This window comes from Apteryx rowi, unplaced genomic scaffold, assembly GCF_003343035.1.
Source record: "Apteryx rowi isolate R43461 unplaced genomic scaffold, aptRow1 scaffold_404, whole genome shotgun sequence".
In the NCBI taxonomy this organism is placed as follows: Eukaryota; Metazoa; Chordata; class Aves; order Apterygiformes; family Apterygidae; genus Apteryx; species Apteryx rowi.
The window spans coordinates 223,715-245,518 of NW_020450572.1; the positions used below are offsets into that span (position 1 = coordinate 223,715).

The following is a 21,804-nucleotide window of genomic DNA, read 5'->3' on the forward strand; positions in this document are numbered from 1 at the left end:
AGAAACAGCACTGGCTTCAGCAAGAAGAAAAAGACAAGTTGTAAATCAAAACTTTGTACCTTTAGAGGAATGGATTAGAAACAAAAAGATTATAGGTGAAGAAGAGAACAGGGAAGATGGTTACAGATTCTCAGCGAGACTCATACAGGCTGGGGAGAAGAAAGAGCGTTGGGAAAGGGGGAATACTGAAGTCATCAAGAGTTTGTGGATTGGCCTAGTTTGGGGCATAAATGATATTTTTCTTCCTCTGTAGTGGTAATAAGGTAAGAGGGGTGTCTACTGAAGGTTTCTGGTGCTGGTTGAAGAATCATACCAGCATTGTATTCTTGTGCATCATTCCAGGGAGGTTAGAAAACTTTTGATATATAGTGTTAGAGTAGATTACACGTTTAATAAAGCAGGTGACTGATCACATACCAGCATGTCAGCAGGAAAGCGTCAACTTTGTTTTTGCACCAAAAAGTGAACTTCATGGTTTTCTCGTCTTTTCTCAATTAGTGGTAAAAATAATTTTCATAATGACAATTTTCACTTTCCTCTTGATAATCAAAATGCCATTCTTAAATGTATGTACTTCCTTTTGCCTAACACTGCTTTGACCTGTCATTAGGTCTGATCCCTATTTGTATGACTTCACCCTGTTCATATGAAAGCCTTGTTTCTTCTTTCTACAGGCACAAACCTTTTGGCCTGCCTTGGGTCATCTTTGTTTTTTTTCCTCTAATAACTATTATATTATTTTGCTAACATGTCTTGCAATATTTCATAAGTCAGCCACCACTAGGTTCTTTTTTTGCTCATCTCCTACATTCAAAGGGTGAACAAGACTTTCTCAGGTACAAGGACACCTTGAGAATTAAAAACAGTCCCATTCAAAGTAGGCAGTTCTTTCCTCCTTTTTGTCTTACTCTTTTTCTTTCTACATCCATTTACTTGACAAAAAAAAGAGGATTTTTTAGAATAGGGTTGTGCGTCCACTCTACTAAAAACATCAAATTACATCATTTGATATTGGTTAGACTTTTTCCACTAGTCATGGAAAAATGGATTTTATAAAATAGTAGTCATCTCAGTTTCACATCAGGAGACTTGCTTGACTTTGAAGGAAGATAAATGTTCTGGTCTAACAAAGTTAGCAGTATTCTTTAAGATTGGTTTCCTGTTCATCTGCATAGTGAAGTAAAACAACCCATTTGTTTTCAGCTGTAATATAGGATAGCAGAAACATCTACAGTGCGGAAGTTTTCTCTTGTCCTGGGCTGGGCTTCATTGAATTTGTAGTCACGAAGAGGTTTTTTTTTGATGGTTTTTGACTACTAACTGAATTCCTCTTTTCTTAATAGTAATATCCACATAAAATACTAGATGCAGAAATTTTAAAGATTATAGCAGCATCTTGAAACAAATGTCCTGATGTAAGTGAACCTGTTATCACTATATACCTATATAGTGATAACATTTTCACATTTCCATTTTATAGGAGGAAAATGAGAAAAAGAGTCACCACAAGGACCACTCAGATAATGAATCCACATCTTCAGATAAGTAAGTGTGGTATAAATTGATAATTCTACAGCTTTTCTTGTCCTTTTTTACCTAATTCCCATTTTCACATTCACCTATTATATTTTTTTATTTTTACAGCTCTGGGAGGAGGAGAAGAGGACCTTTTAAAACAATCAAGTTTGGGACCAACATTGACCTGTCAGATGACAAAAAGTAAGTCTGATTGCTGTTTCTCTTTATCACAGTGGTATTTTACAAGTGAAGCCATCATGTTACCTTGAGAAGAAACTTTTTCCACCTCTTTTTCTTGCCTCTGTTTCCACTTACTTTTTAATGAAAATACATATATGATGTATCCAAATCATTTTTGAAATAAGGTTTTATGTGACTCAGGTATCTGGTCAATAATTTTAGTCTAGTTTATTTTGTCACTGGCTGCATAATAGCAGTTTAAGATAATTTTTTCTGGTAATAACAGCGGCAATGCCTACATGATACAGTTATGTAGAAAATGTGTGTATCTTTGAGAAATTGAAATTCCTGTCTCTTAAGAAGGCTGAAAACAGTGCTGTCAGTGGTAAATATTCTGAAGCTGGTAAGAACAAGTTGCAAAATTTGTTATTAATTAAAAACACAAGCATTCATAATGTAATTTTTTTTTAAATGAATGGGTTGTTTTTTTCTTAGCAACAGCATGAAAGAAAGTCAAGATTTTATCATAAAGCCTCAAAATGACTTCTTAATATGTTTTCATGAGTTGTGAGTCCTGATCAGGATAATAGAACTCCTGGAGACAAGGAAGTTCTTTAGCATATCATTACTATTCCCTGATTATTCCAAAGTACATGTTGGTGTTTGCTTAAATGCCTTGAGTACAGGGCTGATAACTCATCTTTGTTTTCTCTTACCCCAATCAAATGTTACTGTTGGTGCCTTTCAACAAAAGACTCCTGTATCTTTGTGCATACAGCTGTTAACCTGTTACTGAAATTGTTTGATGCCTTCTATTACAAACTTCTGACTTTGGTCACTTATTCGTTTGAGAAACTTTAATATGGGGAAATTTTTCCTGATAGATGCTTGCCCCAGGTTAAGGGAAAACATATTGGTTTTGTACGTACTAACTTTTTTTAGTCATCGTTTTGAAGAAAAATTAATGCACTAACTTGGACGGTCTAGGTCTTGAAGTTTTGTGATAATGTGTGCCATTTGCCTGTGGCCTAAAATAACCAAGGAATAAGCCTTTAAAAACACTTCAGATTCTGTAGAGACCTGGTACAGTTAACAGCTAAAAGCTGGGAATGTTTAATGCTTGCTGAAAACCTTGCAGTTCTCATGACTTACACTCTTGGTAAGAGTGCATGTACTGTCTCGCAGAGCAGTAGCACATGCTCCCTGTCCTCATGACTTACATGAATGAATTGTCCACAGAGTGACTGAACATTTTCCAATCCAGGTTAAAGGATCTTCAGAAAACAGATTTTCTTCTTGGGTGTTGTTTTATAGCTCCTTTAAGCTACTGTGGAGCCACTGAATGAGAGAATTGAATACTGAATGAGTATTTTCTCCTGTTCTGTTAAGAATCCCTTTGTTGATATCTGCATAGTGTTGAAGAAACCATTTAGTATAAATGCAGGGAAGATAAGAGTCAGAACACAAAGGATTGTATTGGGCTGTGCCTAGCGAGACTGGACTGGAGTGAAAAAAAAGCCTGTTCAGGATTTGGATGGAGAAAATGGGCTAATTTTAGTTAGTTGGAAAGGTTGAAGTCTGGGATCTAGAGTCAGTGTAAAACAAGAAGGTAGAACTGGGGAACTGTATGAGCCGCTAGGCTAAATGGATGGGGAAGATGAGGCACTGGGATGTATCTTTCTTGCAGAACAGATCCCGCAAGAATGGAGAGCTGTCTTGAGACTATATGCAATACCCCAGGCAGAGGAAAAATTAGGAGAACCTACATTAAGTGTATTTTGCAGAATTTGTTTTTCATTTTATTCTTATCACAAAGTGACCTTGGACTGCATTTTTACAGAAGGGAGAGGAAGCCCTTATGCACAGTTCTGAGTTTTGTCTGGACCCATGTGGAGCTTGCCATGCATGGTCTTGCAGCTTTCCTTTTAAATGATGAGAGTTACTCAGTACTAGCTGGTTCTTACTGGCAGTCTGATTTTATTAATTTTTCACACATTCATGAGAGTTTTTCAATACTGAATAGACTGGTATAGAAAGTTACTGTTAACAGCTGGATGTGCACGGTTCTTCTTGATGCTGTGATGAAAGCAGAAGGATCCTAGAAAGTGTCATGGTAAAGGAGAGGGGATTGAACAATCATAAATATAAAGAGGACTAGGAGACCAAGAGCTGTATAACATGTCTCAGTTCATAGGCAAGTGAGCTCAAGCTTGATTCACTTCCATTACACATGAATTTAGGCCAGAGTTGAGACCAGCTCTGAAAAAGAAGTAACACTGCATCTATCAGATACTACCTGATTATTGCAAATCAGCTATTTTGATTTTTAAGCAATTTTAAGGTAAAATAATTTTATATTTATTTCTGACTTTCATCTATTTAGACTTTAAGAATCTGAGTTGCTGTTACAGTATGATATTCTTCCTGGAAAATGAATGCATGCTTCTCGGTAGTCAATGAATCCATTGATAACCCCACTTCTAGTTGCAAACCCCATTTCTACAATTAAATTGTTACCCCTCAGCTTTAAACTATTGCTATGAATCTCTCTCACCCTAAAATCTCTTTTCAAACTTTTTCTTTCAGGATTTTTACTGTTTCTTTTTTCCAGAAATGAAATTAGATATCTAGCAATAATTGTTCTTTCTGGTCCTTCTTCTAATACATTCCCTTTGTTTCATTCTGATACTTTAAATTGTTTTCTTACAACACTAATTGCTTTTCACAAAACAGTGCACTAAATCTTTTCCCCAGAAACTGTAAGAACTTTCCCAGAAAAAAAAATTTTTTTTTAATCCATTTGTTCCTACTCTCATTCTTTCTATTTCCATTTTCTCTAAGTGCTTGCTTCTCTATTCACAAACAGTTTTCAGAATATATACCAGATACCAGACTGATATATACTGGTGGCTAAGTCATGACTCCTCTCCCTGAACTGTAAAAGTATAGGGAATAAATACAAAATAGAGTATTCTTTACACTACAGATATTTCCATGAGGTCAAGAGGCATTTCAGAAAAATGTTAAAAAGTATTATAAATAATTTTGAGAGCACTCTCTGGCCACTAATAATTTTTGATTTGATTCAGATTCTAGTTAGCATTTATTTCCGTAACATGTCCAGTATGTCTAGGCTGTCAGCCCCTCCAGCTGCAATACAAAAATTCTGATCTGTCCCAGTCGTCAAAGCAGAATGGAGAGTATGGCTTGCTTATATGCTGTGATCTTTAGTGATACATTCACTAAAATATCAATGTTTGTACTTAAATATGATTAGAGACTGTTATAAAGTATTGATGTTCTTTTTTTCCCAAAAGAAATTTCCATCTGTTGATACAAAACCATTGTTAATAAATTAGCACTTAGAGCAAGCCTTCGGAGGAGCTATTTTAACTTTACCTGAAGCATAACTAGTCTGAGGCTCATAGGGAACTGGATTTTGGTACTCCAGACAGTTCACATTGCATCCCAGATAAATGCCAGGCCTTCTGACTTGCAGTCTTTGCTTTTGCTACAGAACTATTTTTCCTCTCAACTAGCCTCTCACATTATATGATTACATTTGGGAATATTTTAAAATCAAAAGAGTAACACAAGTATTTGAGTGACATTACAGAGCTCCAGACTTGAAAGTTCAGGGAATTTTGTGTTTGGAGATCTGTGTTTTCATTAGTATGGATATTTAGTTCCATAGCACGTGCATGTGTGTGTATTTAACTCCATTCTTAGTCACAGTAATTTTGTGCACAGGTTAAGGTATGTCTAGACAGTCTTTTTGGCAGATGTCGTATCATTGTATTGTTTGGCTCTTGAAAGCGCAGTTAACACAGTTTCTGACTAACTTAGAGTGTGGGGAGAGCAAACTCATGTGTTTACTTGCAAAAGATGTATCCTGAGATGTAATCTGTAAGCATAATTTTCTGGAAATGTAACGCCAGAATGGATAACCCTGAGGTTCAGTTAGGTCAGCATGTCTGTTACTTACAATTAAATGAAATGGATGTTTGAATTTCTGTAACTGTCAAGTAAGGATATCGTATTCTCTGAACTTCCCTCTTAAGTGATGCTAAGTTATATAGCAGTAGTTTGTCTGCTGCTTTATCTCATATGCTAACAATCTTTTTACATGTTGTTTCCATTTTCCCAACCTCTCCTAGGAATTTTTGGGATTCACAGTTTATCAATTTGCTATTTTGCTGCAGGTGGAAGTTGCAACTCCATGAACTGACAAAACTTCCTGCTTTTGTACGTGTGGTATCAGCAGGAAATCTTCTAAGCCATGTTGGTCATACCATCCTGGGAATGAACACAGTGCAGTTGTACATGAAGGTTCCAGGAAGCAGGACACCAGGTGAGTATCCTGTTCTGTGGAAAAAATCAAGTTCTGTGGTTGTAGTTTCAGTTTAACTGCACTGTAGATTTTGTATCTTTCATAGCATGCAGAAGCATGATGCACATTCAGTATTTTCTAATTTCCTGTTTAATTGAATTCTGCATGTGCGAAGTACTAGATTTTCCCATCATGGAGCTTTCTGGATTTTTGCAGTGCTAGGTATTTACCACCATAATTTCTTCCATGTAATACTTCATTCTCTAAGGACAAAAAGATGACAGGTTTATATACCTGGACCATATTTGTATTTTGCATGCCTTGAAAGTTTTTATAGGCTTCCAAGTAGATCCTGTGTATTCATAGAAATAAGTATACTTTTATTTCTAGATTCTTTATTCTCTGAGGATAAAATTTAACCCTCCCTAATGAATAGTGCTGTGTTAGGGCACTGGACTAGGACTTGGGGGATCTGGGCTAAATTCCAGGTCCTGTTTGTAGTGAAGTATGACTTTGGACAATTCCGTTAGGGATTATGGTTCAGTTTTCCAGCTGTCAAAAGAAGATAAAGTTCTGGCATTTTTACATTGATTTTTGAAAGCTCTTTGGGACAGATTTTCTTACCACTTGTCTATTCAGTGCCTGAAGTCATGAAGTTTTGCTCTTGACTGGGACTGTCAAGAAAAAAACAAAATCTAAGCTTGAACTTCTCAAAGCATTTATTTTTACAAGAAGGGAGCTGCTGAATTATTGGTCAGATTTATAAAATTGGTATTTTTAGCTTTTCGTTTTCTGCAAACTAACAAAAGCAGAATTATCTCGTCCCCAGTAGTTTAATTGCATTTCTTAACACTGAGAAGTGTAGGTGACATATATAAATATGTGCATATTTAAACTGCAGTGTAATTTTTTTAAAATAATTGTAACTTACTTTGCATTTTCATAGAATTATTTTGATAGAATCAGCCTGACAAAAAGTATGTTTCTTTTTCTGTAAATTTCAGGTCATCAAGAAAATAACAACTTTTGCTCAGTAAATATAAATATTGGTCCAGGTGACTGTGAATGGTTTGTTGTTCCTGAAAGCTACTGGGGTGTCATGAATGACTTCTGTGAAAAGTAAGCAGGGCATGCTACTGTTTTCTATTTTTATCAAGTGTTCTGTGCCTTTCTCAGACCTAAGGGGGAAAGTACTCACTGAGGGTGCTGTAGGAGGACATTATTTTATGGTTTCCCATGTAATCAGAAAAGTCTTAGTAATATAGGATTTATACAGGATTACAGCATTTGTGCAGTATGCAGAATCTTGAATTGCCTTAGATGTTCTGTGATAGCTTTGCTCTCAAAAATTAACAGTAGACACATTATTTGTTTTTTGAGAGAGAACACAGGAATGAAGGTAATACAAGAAGCAAGGGATTGGTAGAAAGTGCTCATCTAGGTTCAAGATTCAAATTTGTACTTACTATGTCAAGGGGGATCAAAAGTTAGTACAAGCATAGGCTGTCTGGTACCAACATGCATTATATGGCACCAGTCCAATTTTTCTACTAGGAACATTTCCACTTTAGAAAATACATCGTAGTCCTTGCTGTTTATCTAGGTACTTTATTATGCATATGAAAGCTGACCATTTACTTTTACCAAATGGTGATCCTTACATAGTGATTTTAAGGCTATTGCAGTAAAGAGTGATGAAGCAAAGTTTGGGGGAGGGAGGATCGAGAGGGTAAGAGTGATGGAATAAAGTATTTTCCTGGGGATTTATGTTGTTCATTTTTATTATGATTAATGTACATGTTGTACACAAGCCATTGGTATTTCGGCATGTTTGTATACTGCATCTAGTGAAAGAATTTAGTTTGCACTCAGACCCCATGAGGTATCTATCATAGTATACCTGGCAACTGTCTTCAGTGAGCTGCAGTGACCATTAGGAAATACTGGGCCAGCTCCAGGATCAGAGTTCCTGATGAGAGGCAATGGGAACAAACTGAAACACAGGAAATTCCACTTGAACACAAGAAAACACTTCTTTACTGTGAGAATGGTTGAACACTGGAACAGGTTGCCCAGAGAGGTTGTGAAGTCTCCATCCTTGGAGATGTTCAAAACCTAACTGAACATAGTCCTGGGCAACCTGCTCTGGCTGACCCTGCTTGAGCAAAGGGTTGGACCCGATGATCTCCAGAGGTGCCTTCCAACCACAACTATTTTGTGATTATGTGAGTAACCTTTTTTCTTAGGTTGCCCAGTTAAAAATTACCCAAACTCTCAACTTTTCTTCATAAGTTTTCCAGAGCTCCATGAATTCTTCTCAGTCCCTCTCTCAGTTTTCTGCCTGTCTATGTACAACTTTTTTTGTTTCATCCACTTTTTGAAAGGTTACCCGCTCTTGAAATTCTAATTCCATTCATGCATTTGTGATGTCTCTGATGATGACATGCCTTTTACCCCTCTGGCACTGTCCTTCTGAGGGTAACAGAGAAACTAAGGACTTGCTGCCCTCATAAACTGTCTAGAGTGTCTGATGGAGGCACTGAATGGTCTACGATCTCTCAAGATAAGGTATAAAAACAGTCTAAAATGTAGGATAAGGAAGGGAGGGAATTATGTATTTTGTATAACCATAGTAGAAGGTTCAAGAGCTCATGATGAGGAAATGTGTATGGAAGCCTTTGTTCATGTTTCTCAGGAGGGGCTGGACATAGCATAAACCTGTGCATAACAATTAAAATAGTGCCAACAGGTCGCTTGTTGTTTGGATAAGTTTCATGTACTCTGCACTGGCAGCATGGATGCGTATTTAGCACTGTTCAAAACAGAAAGCACTTTTAAGAGCTATATGGTATGTCTTTATAAAATAAGTTACTCTGGTTAAAAAAGAAGCATTCTGCACCAACGCCACACTAGGTTTCATCAAAAATTTCACTACCTCATTGTTAATATTATTGGGAAATTTAAAAGAAAATGGAACATAACTGAAAACCATAAACTCACTTCACACAGGTAGCCAGATGGGTAAGTGTTTTAATATATTGGAGAATGTAATACATGGGATTACGATCAGGAATTTTAGAGATGAAACTTTCCTTTTGACCAGTCCTCCAGGGTCACTGATTAGATGCAGAAAACATTTTTATGATGGTGATCAGCTGTGTACAGGTAATTTCACTGAAGTATTGACCACTAATACATCCACTGATAAATACTAAAGACTTTATTTTTCCTGTTATTTCAGGAATAATATGAATTTCCTAATGGGGTCTTGGTGGCCAAACCTGGAAGATTTGTATGAAGCCAATGTCCCAGTTTATAGGTTTATTCAAAGACCAGGGGATTTGGTGTGGATTAACGCTGGCACTGTTCATTGGGTTCAAGCTATTGGCTGGTGCAATAACATCGCTTGGAATGTCGGCCCTCTTACAGGTATGGTTGAATAGTGTATAGTTGAAATAAATAATTATTTACTATTATTCTGTGTATGACATAGAACCCGCTATTGCTTATTAATTTACCAGATTTTACTAGATCAAAAATGAATGTACGGTGTTTTAAAACATTCTGCATGTGTTGAAACTTTAAATAAATTAATAGGTAAGAAGTGAAAGCAACAAGAATGTAGTCTTTGCATGATTCTGTTTAATGGATTTTTAAAATTAGCAATTTTGTAACAAGCAGTAGCAGAATAAAATGTGGTAGATGATTTGATACACACTGTCTTGTAGGCCATTTCCGTAACTTTCTCTCCCAAAACTTGTTTTACCCAGCATACTGGGCTGTAGGTTGCATATATGTTGAGGACTTGACTGGCCTAATTTTTCAGGACGCCTGATATCTAATCACTGTTTAATAAAAGCGTCACGAAATACAAACCATTGTAAAATTATTTTGTTCAGAAAGGAATGTTAGCTGAAATATTGTCTTTCCAATTAAAGCTAATAATAAGATAGAGTTAGTTTTTTCAGACCTACTGCTCTAGAAGTCTTTAGTTTTTAAGCATGGTTTAGGAAGATTTTTAGCTAATGCAAAAATGGAAGAAAATTTAGCAGCCAAAAAAGGAGGAGTACTTAAAAATTGTTTTCTTAAATAGTTAAGGCATATTTTTATTTCATTATGGTGCAATAAATAGTATATCTCAAGGTTTATATGATTAACTGATACAGAGCTAACACATTCAGACACGGTAAGTTTTGCAAAACATTAAAAAAGTCGGGGGGGCAGTAAGGCTGCTTAATGAAAAAGTGTGGCTCATTATAACAAATCTCTCAAGGTGCAGACTTCCGTTCTGAGACAAATTAAATACCATAACACTGTAAAATTATGATAATGAATAGAGGGAGGTGCGAATGTAGATTTTTTTTTTATTTGAAATTTTTAAAAATTTATAATTTAAATAACCCTTTAAGTATTGTTCTCTGTTCACCTTCAAAATCAAGCACTTGTCAGTGGCTTCTTGCTTTTACAGATGGTTGTTACTACTGTGGTATTGTGTATTCTCATAGCATCTCAAATACAATAAATACATGTTTTAAAATAAATTTTATAGAACTTAAATGTAGTTGCAATGACTGAGTCATATGGAATGCAGTTTAAACTAGCACTAAAAAGTATAGATTTTGAGTATAGTCAAATTATTTTGGAAACAGTTGCTACTTGTTTGTTAACTTGACTAATGACTTCTGTAATTTTGTTTTTGAATAGCCTGCCAATACAAATTGGCAGTGGAACGGTACGAGTGGAATAAACTGCAGAGCGTAAAGTCCATAGTACCCATGGTTCATCTTTCATGGAACATGGCTCGAAATATCAAGGTCTCAGATCCAAAGCTTTTTGAAATGATCAAGTAAGTTTTACTTGAACTTTTTCAGCTCTTCATTGTTAGTTTGACTCTGTAAATCAAACATAAAGTAGTTCTTAATTTGTAAATAACCCTTTATAAGACTCTTCCATTCTGGAGGAAAGAGAGGTGAACTTTCAAGCCAAAATGATTTGATATTCTGTTTTTCAAAGAATCCATTTATAGATAACATTAATTTTATTACATTGTATTTGATGCTATTGTGACATAGCTTCAGAATTTTCTAATTCACATAGACTCCTATGCTGTAATTTACAGAAACAGTTGACTGTAGATGAAAGAACCTGTTCAAGAACACGTACTCACCATAAGAAGTATTAGCATAAGGTCATCAAACCAAATGTTAAATTCGGAATGAGAATGTGTAGTCATTTTTACAGCAAAATTAAAATTAATTTTACGCTTCCAGAACCTCTGTTTAGTTAAGGCTTATACACCATCATTTGGAGAATCCAATGTAAATGTTTTAAATAAAGACAAGTAGAAACTGGAAAACCTCCTCCCCCTTGCTTTTCCTCTGAGCAGTGGATTAATTGATGTGTGATATGGTAATCAAGTTTAGTTACATTTCTCATAAACATTTTCCAAAATGCAGGAATATTCCCAACTGGGAGCATCTTTAGTATAAATTTTAAAGAGTGAAGCTTCATACATATATAAATCATATTACAGGACCATTACATCTAAGTTGAGAAGTAAATGGACATTTAAGCATATATCAAAGGGACAACATAACTGTGATCTTTGGGATTTGTCTAAATCAAAGTGTAGGAATTAATTCCAAAGCAAATGACTCATCATGAGAATACCTAGGTAGCAGCTCTCTCCGTTTTTCTTAAACCAAAAGAGCTTCAAGCTTGATCACATCTTAGTCTTCTCAACACCACAACCATTGAGTCCTTTTATAATGTGCCTTGAAATGGACGTTTAAAAAATTGGAGGGTTCACTTGGAAAAAAGGGCAAAGAAAAATCATTTAATTTTTTCCCCTAGTGGAATTTATTGATAACATCTAAGAGTGTCGTCTTTTGGATATTTTTTGCAGTAGGAATTTAATTTAGGCTTGCACACCTGTTGTAGAATGGGAGAGTTAGTGAAATGTTAACTTTGTAAGGTCCGAGAATGTTGGAAGTTGAAGAAGGGGTTGTTTGTAGTCACTGTAAGGCTTACATTTTGGAATGGCATTTATGTGTGAATATCTTCTTAACTCAGTTACTAACACTCAGGGCAAAGAAAATCTTTGTTAAAGGCTTGACAGTCCTGTCCCTTCAATTAAGCTGTTAGTGCTCATAGTCAGGATGCCAGCTGTCATAAAATGGAAGGGAGAAACTGAGTTGTCCACTGTTAGAAACAGGGAGAAAAGTAGTAAGGAGTGGGTAACCATAAGCTCTGAGGTTTTTTGTTTTGTTTTGTTTTTAAACTTGTTTTGCAGGTTTTCTTTATACATCTTCCCAAGCCCAGAAGGCATCTAATGTAGAGTTTGAAACAGCTCTAGAATATATTTGGCATTTTGTATTTTAATAATTGGGCACCTGTATTTTGCATTTGCACACATTTTTTTGATATAATTTAGGCTTAAAAGGGTGAAAACTTGACTGAGTGTAACATCCTTCTCCAAGAGAAACTGCTAAAATGCTCTGAACAAGCACAGAGGACAAAATGGTTGTTTTGTATTGTCTGGCTGGCTGATGGCAAGTGAGCTTTTAGTGAGATACCTAAATTGTAGATGTACATTACAAATGAGCAAAGTCACCGAGGAGTAGATGTAACCTTTGCTCTTTTAGCAGTTCCTTTTACCAGTCTACTGAAACCACTTCTAGTTTACCTGCATTAATCTCTCTATCCCAGTTAGTTGTCAGCCAAATCTCAAGTCCCATGGTTTGACTGCAAAGGAGAGGAAGAAGATCCTTTGAGCTCTAGTTTACTACATGTAGTAGCAGTAACCAGAGACAGTTAGCAACCAAGTTATTTTACTCTTCGTTGTTGTCACTTCTGTGGTTAAGTTACAGCTATAACTAGAAATGGGTGTCATCAGAATACACATACCTGCCTAGTATCTGACTTGCATATTGGCCTTATATGCTTATTAGAAATGCAGAAACCTTCATGAATCTCCTTAAGACAGGAGAACAATTATATAATTTTCCTCTGGAACTGCTTGTCTGGAGGAATATAGAACCACCTGGCAAGGAGCTATTGTCCATTCCTCCTAGATTTTATAATGTATAAAATATATAGCATTTGCGTGCGTGTTTGCCTGTGTGTGTGTGTTTTGTATACATACATACATACATACATGTGTAGAAACACTTGAGAAAGCAATTTCTGATGCAGCTGATTGAATTTCAGCTTGAATAGCTGAATTGCATTTGTCATCAGGCAAAAAAAAGTATCAGTGACACAGCTGTCATCTTCATGCCAAAATGCAGGTCTGTATCTAAAATTACTTGTCAAGGGTATCTGAAGTGTTTAGATTGTTTGACTTCCGTCTCTGAGGGTTTTTAGAATAGCACAAAAGAATAACTCCTGGAAAACTAAGAAGTAATTTGTAATTCCAATTTGAAAGATAAATATAAATATGTCACACTGGCTTATGTGATAGTCAGCACTACAGAGGAAATAAACTTACATGTAAGTTATAACAAGAATGCATATGAACATTGAGAAATAGATTAATAATGAAATAGAATAGCAACAGGAAAAAAGTAATAGAAGCAAACTTTTTGGAAGAAATCGGAAGCATCTTTTTATTTTTTAATGTGCAGCCCAGTACTATCTTGCTAGATAAAGAGCAAAAACTGAAACTTTCTCATGAGATGTTTTTTAAAGATTTGATATAAACACTAGAATCATGAGTGAGACTACAGACAGCCAAAATGTATTAAAACTTGGCTGAGGGAGTGCAGTCCTCAAGAAGAGAATAATAAACAGCAAAATGCTTAAATGGAAGTTAGAAGGACTTTTACAAATGCATCTGAGGAAGAGAGGAAATTCAGAGATTGCAAGAACATAGTAATAAAGATTTAAAAGTGAATTCCCAAAGTAGTTTTATAAATGTGAAAGGCCAGGTTATTGGAGAAATGATTATCCACTAAATCATGAAGCCAGATAATATATATTTCAATATCTTTAGGGAAAATAAACTATTGCTAGACTTAAAGAGGTCAGTTTTGCGTTGTCAGTGGGATGGTCTCCACACTTTTTATCCAATTTTATTGGATACCTAAATAATCAAACAGTCACTGCACTGCACTTCTAGAAGAAATCAGGATGATGTTCAGTTTAAAATCATCATGTCTTAGATATTTGAATTTGTCTGTACATCTAATTTACTCATGCACTTTATGCCATACCTTTTTAAAAACTAGCATGAGAGAGATGCTCCTTTTTTTTTTTTTTTTTAACTGAATTACCACCATACAGGAGTTAAATCAGACTTACAGTGTTTAAAGCCTGTACCACTCAACTTATAATGTGAATCTCTATACACCCATTTGGCTTAATTTAGGCTTCTCCTACTTTAGGAAATTGTGGTAAGCATTTTCAAAATGGTATTTCGTATGCTTTCTCCCATTCTTTGATAGCATGAAATAGTTAATATTTACATTTTTGAGTACCGTTGCTGGGACCTGAGTTTTACCAAGGAGGAGTAATTCACCTCCCAGCTATTGTTTCCAGCTTTAGTTGCAAATTTGGCAAACTTTGCAGTGGCATTATATGTGGGTTACTTTTTGAGCAATTCTTTCTTCACAACTGTGAAGGTATAGGCTTGTTTTTAGTGAAGATGAACAGCCTAGATGTTAAACATCAAGAGAAAAGTATCTCAAAGTAAGCCTAAAATTCTATTAACTACTTGGAAACACATGAAAGAAACACTTTTTTCTTTTTTTTTTTTTTAATACACATAATATACATTAGATTTTTAAGGATTTAAAATGGGAGAAAGATTAAGTTGGAAACACTTTGATAGAACTTTTGAGCACTTTGTTTTCTGTCCAATGTTTATTCTTCCCCTTACATTTTTCAGTCTTCCTTATGCATTTAATGAGCATGTAATGTAACCGCCCTGTGGAGGAGAAAATTAAAGGCTGCAAAAGCTGCAGCTCAAATAAATAGGATAGCTGAGAGCTAGATATTATGGTAAATAACATTGTAATTTTGAAATCTGGTGACCTATTTTGCCAACTATTTTTTTCCTTTTAGAGAGTCTATGTTGCTTACACAATGCTAGAAAACAAGTCACGTTTTCTACTACAGAACACTTGTGTAACTGTAAGATTGGGAAGATTAATTCTATTTTTTTTTTTATTATTTACAGAAGTATAGTGAGGAATGGTTAATTATAATTTGATTAGTTTCATTTACAAAATAAGTATTAAAAATTCAAGTTTTTTCTATTTTAACTTTTTTCCTATTGAGTGACTTCCTTTTCTAATACCAGTCTGTGTAATATTATTCTTTTTCCTCGTACATGGAAGAATATGCTTGCTGTTGAGTTTTGTTTTCACTCTGTGTAGAGTGATTTCTGTCAGAACTTAGGTTTTCAAACTTTGCTAACTGATAGCTTAGTAGTGTTGAAGAAGTAATTTGGCTTTTGGGATGTTAGTTAAAACAATGCTTTGGATAGGCTACAGACTGTTACACAAAGTATAAACTGTTTTTTTGAACTTGACAGACCAACTTTTTGCTGATAAATTYGTGGTTCAAAATAAATTAGATAAATTGTTTCTGAAGGCACTTTATTTTATTGAGCTTAAAAGAATGTTCATTTGTTCCAGTCAAAAATAAAACATACTGACTGCTGCAGGGAAAGCAGTCTAACTTCTACCTAAGTCATGTGTCTAGTGATACCTATTAGCCAGGTGTTTCTGAAAGCCCAGAGGAACAGGAACAGGGTCTTTGATGAAATTCAGGGTATTTGAATCTTGCTATAAAGTTGATATTGAACTGAAGAGGTAACTGAGTGCTAATGTAGTTCCCTGATTCTGATTTTGCTTATAGGTATTGCCTGTTAAGAACTCTCAAACAGTGTCAGACACTGAGGGAAGCTCTAATTGCTGCAGGAAAAGAGATCGTCTGGCACGGGCGAGCAAAGGACGAGCCAGCTCATTACTGTAGCATTTGTGAGGTCAGTAAAAATATGTAGTGGACTTTTTTACTATTTTAAATTAAGTTTCATTTAAATTTTGGCCTATCTTTTGTTGCTTTTGTTGTTGTTGCTATTTAAATTTTGCTTTTGCTTTTAAGTTGTAGTATCTACTACGTGCTGCAAGCACATTATGTGATGCAGTACTGTCTTGAAAGAGCTTATTACAGCAGGCCCAGAAGAGGCAGAATCTAAGTGCATTTCCTTCACAGGGCATACCTTTTTGGTAAAAGTTTTGATTCTGCTTGCTGTTAATAGTAATTTCAAAGTACAGGATAACAGTTTTCATGAAGCTCAAAAGAAAAGAAAAAATTTTCACCTCCGAAAATCAGTTTCTGGTTATTTTCTGACTGAGTATCTTGGGCAGGATGACTGTGTGACTGAGTAGCAGTAAGTAATTTATAATCTTATTTTGCAGGCAGATTTAAAAAAAGAAAATTAGGTAAATTAGTTAAAAGTATCCACCTTACTGAGTAACCACCATATATGAAACCTGCTTTGTTAATATTGACAAAAGCTTTCCCATAATGCTGTTTATGCAGACATCTGAGGTGTAATATTAGTAGTGCTTTTAGAATATTTCTCCTCAGTGTCTGAGCCTTAGGAGGGTGAAATTTACCTGAACAAATTTAATTTTTCTCTTTGCACACACAGAGTAAGGCTATAAACCTCAAACCAGGAAAGCTGTATTTTTTTTAACTTTTCAAGATGAGATTGTAACAGTTTGCTTTCTGTTTCCTGTCTAATAGGTGGAAGTCTTTGATCTGCTTTTTGTCACTAGTGAGAGCAATTCTCGAAAGACCTATGTTGTACATTGCCAAGACTGTGCACGAAAGATAAGCACGAACCTGGAAAATTTTGTGGTGCTAGAACAGTACAAAATGGAGGACTTGATGCAAGTCTATGATCAATTTACATTAGTAAGTCAAATTAATAAGTGGGTGCATAAATACATTATCTGTAAAGCAGTTGTAGGCAGTCTTGGTACTCCATTGTATGAGTACCGTGGACTTTCTGATTCAAATGGAGGTATGGGTTGTGTGTGATATTTACAGAACAAAACGCTGAAGAGTCAGAATTATGTGAAATAGTACAGTAACTTACTGCAGAGCATAACCACTGAGTTTTCAGGAAAAGTATGATGTTACAATTCATAAAGTTGTGGCTTTAAAAATCCAATAGAGATCACCTGAAGACCATAACTGGATCAGATGGAGATGGGAAGAATCAGGACAGTGAAGCTTGGAGAAACTAGCACCAGGTTCAAGAGCATCTCTAATACATTGGTTGTGGTATGAAGTCAGTATAGCAGCAGAGCATCCTATGCACTCAGACCCCCTCCTCCCCCTTCCCCACCCATCCCCTCCCAAATCAGCACTGTCCCTCTGCTTAGCAAGTGGATGCTCTCAAACAGTTCTGTCTTTGGCTTGGGGCCTCCTTTGCATTTCAATTTAAAGCAAAAAGCCTCTTTGCCATTATAGCTTTGTGCTATATATGGCAGCCTCCTGCTTTGAACTGTGTCAGCACAACTGTCCTAACATTTCACCCAGGTTTCATTGTTTCAGGCAAAGATGGCTTATTTTGTAATCACAGTGAGAGCGATGCTGGGTTTATTTATGATAAGCCTTGCTTTTCTGTCAAAGGAAAAAATCACTGGACAAAGTATTACAAGAATTTCATGTTGAATTAAATACAACAGCCCAGAAACGGCTGTGCCTTTTGATTCATTTCCAGGTGCTGCAGAAAATGTATGTTTGGACAATAATTTCATGTAATATTAGCTCAAAGCTCACAACTTATCACTCTAGTGCCTCAAGGTTCAGCAGTAGAGGCTGGTGGGAGTGCAGGACAGTGTCCTCTGAATTTAATTCTCTTCATTGGTTCTACAGAGCCTGAGGTGGTAGAACTTCAGTTCTTACTTTTAGAAGCCCATTGTCATTATAGTTTGTGAAATACTGCAATTTTGAGGTGATGATCTATTATAGAAAAGCATATAAATGAACACCTGTTCTCATGTACTGCATCCAGTTAAGTGGAATGGGCAAGAAGGATTCTGTATGTGAAAGGCGGGAGGGAGGGAGATTTTGTTGTCTATGTTTATAACATTATATAGGTAATTGTGATGATATAACTGTGCCTAGAACAGGGGTTCTCAACCTGTGAGCAGTTCCCTCCCCGACCAAAGCCTGTACCTGCGGCCTTCAAGGGCATTAAAAATTGTTCCATTATGAAATTAGTGCACATTACCACTTCTTTAAAAGAGGATACAGTCTTGATTGAGAAGAGTTGTAGCCTAGTATTTAATAAATAAAATGGTATCTCTCAGATCTAGCAGGAGAGAAGAGCTGAGATTTGTGGCAAGCCACAGAACAAAGATGATCTCAGATAGCTAAGGTGCAGTAGAGCCAGCAAAGAGGTCCTGTGTTTGGGGGTAAAGTATCGGGAGCAAATATGGGGATCAGCTAGTGTTAGTGTTTCGTAGGTGGCTACTGTGGTGTGATTTAAAGTGTCTTTAAAAACTGTGAGTAGTTTTTTGGAAGGACTCCACATTGTGACTCTCAGGATTGATGGGCAGGAAAGGAGAAGAAGAGGGAAGTGCCATTAAAGATTCAATATTTTGCTGGTGATGCCACAAAGTGCATTTTTGGGAAATGGCCAAGTATCTTCTAGACCTTGTCTTCTGAAAGCAGGCAGGAATGGGAGAGACCTGGTTTCCTTCACCCTTGAGAAGCTCTGGTACTGTTTTCCAGGGTAAAAAAGGGGTTGTCCCGATATCAGAGAACCCTTTCCACAGCCATCCTAACCCCAGGGTTACATGTTGGTCTTTCGGTAGGGAAAAAAAATGCAGCCTATAAGGCATTTGGAGCGCCACATATGGAATCCCCCCCCAGTAAACAGGTTGAGAATCCCTGTTTTAGAGTATGTAAAGATATACCTATACAAGCCCACACAGAGCTCTGTGCTGCTACAGAAAGATTTCTTTTGGTAGCTCACACAGTATTAACTCAGATATCCATGCATTATACTCCAGTCTTCAGTACAGGGAAAATCTTAATGTAAAGTGGTCATAAAATACACATTGTATTTGAACAAGTTGGAAAAAAAATGCCAGTGTCCACTTGAAAAAGTCCTGAAGTATAAAACCAGTAGTGTTTATGACTTTAAACTCTCATGCTTACTGTTTGCATAGAACTTGGTTAAACAACTGAGTTTTACACCCTTGTAGAAAAGGTAATTTAATGTTTTCTTTTTCAGGCTCCTCCATTGCCATCCTCCTCATCTTGACATTTTTTCATGGACTTTAAATGAAAACTTTTCTGATATTCAGGAAGTGACCCAGTTCTGCACCACTGATTTTTGTAGCTATCCCGTAAGGCTGCTGGCTGAAAGCTGTGTCTATGCAACCTTCCAAGTGCGGAGTGTCAACCAACTGGACAGGAGAGAGCACTGCCTCCTACTCCAGAACTCAAAACAAATAAAGCTCATCCAGCTGTACTTCAAAAAAATAATTCCATGTTTTGTATATATCTGACAAAACTGGCAACGTTATACAGACTACTGACTTGAAGACCACCTCTTTTGTATTTCTCTGTTTCTGGGCTGATGAGTTGGTTTCATCCATTTTTCCCCATCAGAATTTCCCTTGGAAAAAGTACTAGCTTAGCTGGTCATTTCTTTGTAAGGTAGATAGAAATTTTAAGTCTTTCTTTGGGCAACTTTTTTTTTTTTTTAATGTGAAGAGTTAGGTGATATAAATTTTTTACTGCTTTTATGTTTTTCTGTCTTGTTTTGAAACCATGACGGTTACACTTTTGGTTCCTAAATAAAATTTAAAACAATTAACAGCCAAGTCACAAAGATAAATGGGTTGCACATAGACTAAGGAATAAACTTCAGATTTGTGATTTTTGTTTCTAATCTTGATGTAAATTTACACTATTTATAAATACATATTTATTGCTTGAAAATATTTGTGAATGGAATGCTGTTATTTTTTCCAGATTACCTGCCATTGAAATTTTAAGGAGTTCTGTAATTTCAAACACTACTCCTATTACATTTTCTATATGTAAATAAAACTGCTTAGCATTGTACAGAAACTTTTATTAAAATTGTTTAATGTTTAAAGTTTTTCTATTGTTTGAGTTTTAAAAAGATTTTATGTACAGTGCCCAGTTTTTGTTCTTTTTTGAATCTGATTATATATATTTTATATATACTCTTGTGTGTGTGTATATATAATATATATATAGAAATTTGAATATAAATATGTGTATAAAGATTTAGAGACTAAATTTTTCTCGTTTTAAGTTTTACATCTATGATAGATTTGAGGTGTCTACTGTAAAGTATTGCTTACGAAAGTATGATTATTTTTAAAGAAATATATGGTATGTATCCTCAAGACACAAAATGACCTTCAGACTGGTTTATTGTTAAATTGCACTTTTTGCAATAACAGACCAATAAATAGTTGCTGCCAAATGTAGTAGTAGAAAATAAGTGATGGCTAGACTTTAAAGTTCTTCAAGAAAATACTGGGTTTGACAGGAAGTTTGGCATTAGTTTTAGAGAAGGAATGAAAAAGGTGAATTTGATTTTGGGTGGAGATGGTATCTAGAATTCAACCAAATTGCAATTTATATATTATAATATGTTCTATTAACAATTTAAACATTAAGACTGAGTCATCTTGGTGTCATTGTTGACCCCAAAACGGATGTTGTTTTGTGGTATTCTATTGTATTTTCACATATTTTGTAATACAGATTCACTGGTAAATTTTTGAAGCACTAGGTTTATTTAGGACAACTTTATAATATATCATTGTAACAGTTTGCAGTTTTAATTATGGTATTTATTTTAATTTGCTCCTTTCTCATCAGCTCCTTGAAAATGCATTAAATCTAAATTTCAAAATTGATAGTTTTCTTATCCATCAGAGTTGACTGATGCATAAGGTTCTGCATCAAGCAAACAATTTCTCATAATTTCTCATTAGTGGGGTATGTTAGTGATTGCATTGTTAAATTTTTTGTAATCAATGTGAAGTATTAAAGGCACAAAGCATGCTAATAGTATATTTTCAACAAAAAGTAAGAATTGCCTCTTACATTTGTAGCTCCAAGCGAAAGGTGTTTAATGAAGAATCGGTACAGCTTACCCAATATTGTTACAACGATTTAACTATAGTTACAAATGACTTTCTTGCTAGTTCTTACAACAGTTGGACAAAAGGGTATAGGGATTAAAAAAAACATACGACAAACACTCTTGCCAGCAAAATTATAAACTAGCAGTTAGGAAGCCAGTATTTGCAATTCTGTAAAGATGTAAGTCTCAGCTCTTGATAACAAACTCTACAAGTCATATTTTTTTTACTTATGTATTTTATGCAGTCATAAATATTGTAATCTTGATAAACCATGCTGCAGCTGAAAAGCTACTCCTTTACAGTAGTCTTAAACCCAAATAAAAGCAAGATAACTTACCTCAACTAATGGTAAACAAAAAGTCCTCATTTCTCAGTGCTATAAAAAAATTACTTCTAACTAGGGAAAGAGCTATTGTGTGTTAATCAGAAGGGCTTTGTACCTTTCCTCCCCTTTGGAAAAGAGGATATGCCATTACCAAGGAAAAACATACTTCACTGCGAACAAGCAGACCCAATTAGTAGAGCATCAGACAGTATTGCTCACTCTGCATGAAGTTTTGTCATGGATTCGAATTGCTACAGGGCTTTAATATTTTGCAGTTTTAATACCTCTTA

General features: G+C 35.5%; 1 protein-coding gene across 8 annotated transcripts in view; it reads left to right on the top strand.

Moving 5' to 3' along the window:
• KDM6A (lysine demethylase 6A) overlaps positions 1-20,956 on the top strand; it is a 158,393-nt gene extending 137,437 nt beyond the window's left edge. For 4 of the 8 annotated variants that reach the window (XR_003255152.1, XR_003255153.1, XR_003255154.1 and 1 more), the window contains 9 exons: positions 1,481-1,545; positions 1,645-1,719; positions 5,901-6,049; positions 7,033-7,147; positions 9,270-9,457; positions 10,733-10,874; positions 15,890-16,016; positions 16,784-17,295; positions 19,290-20,956. Coding sequence is in view for 4 of the 8 variants with exons in the window: in XM_026075463.1 (XP_025931248.1) it covers positions 1,481-1,545; positions 1,645-1,719; positions 5,901-6,049; positions 7,033-7,147; positions 9,270-9,457; positions 10,733-10,874; positions 15,890-16,016; positions 16,784-16,954; positions 17,217-17,273 (1,089 nt within the window). In the remaining 4 variants the exon portion in view is untranslated. The remainder of the gene's footprint in view (positions 1-1,480; positions 1,546-1,644; positions 1,720-5,900; positions 6,050-7,032; positions 7,148-9,269; positions 9,458-10,732; positions 10,875-15,889; positions 16,017-16,783; positions 17,296-19,289) is intronic. The other 4 variants (XM_026075465.1, XM_026075466.1, XM_026075464.1 and 1 more) reach the window with 2 other exon arrangements.
• The last annotated feature ends 848 nt before the right edge of the window (positions 20,957-21,804 follow it).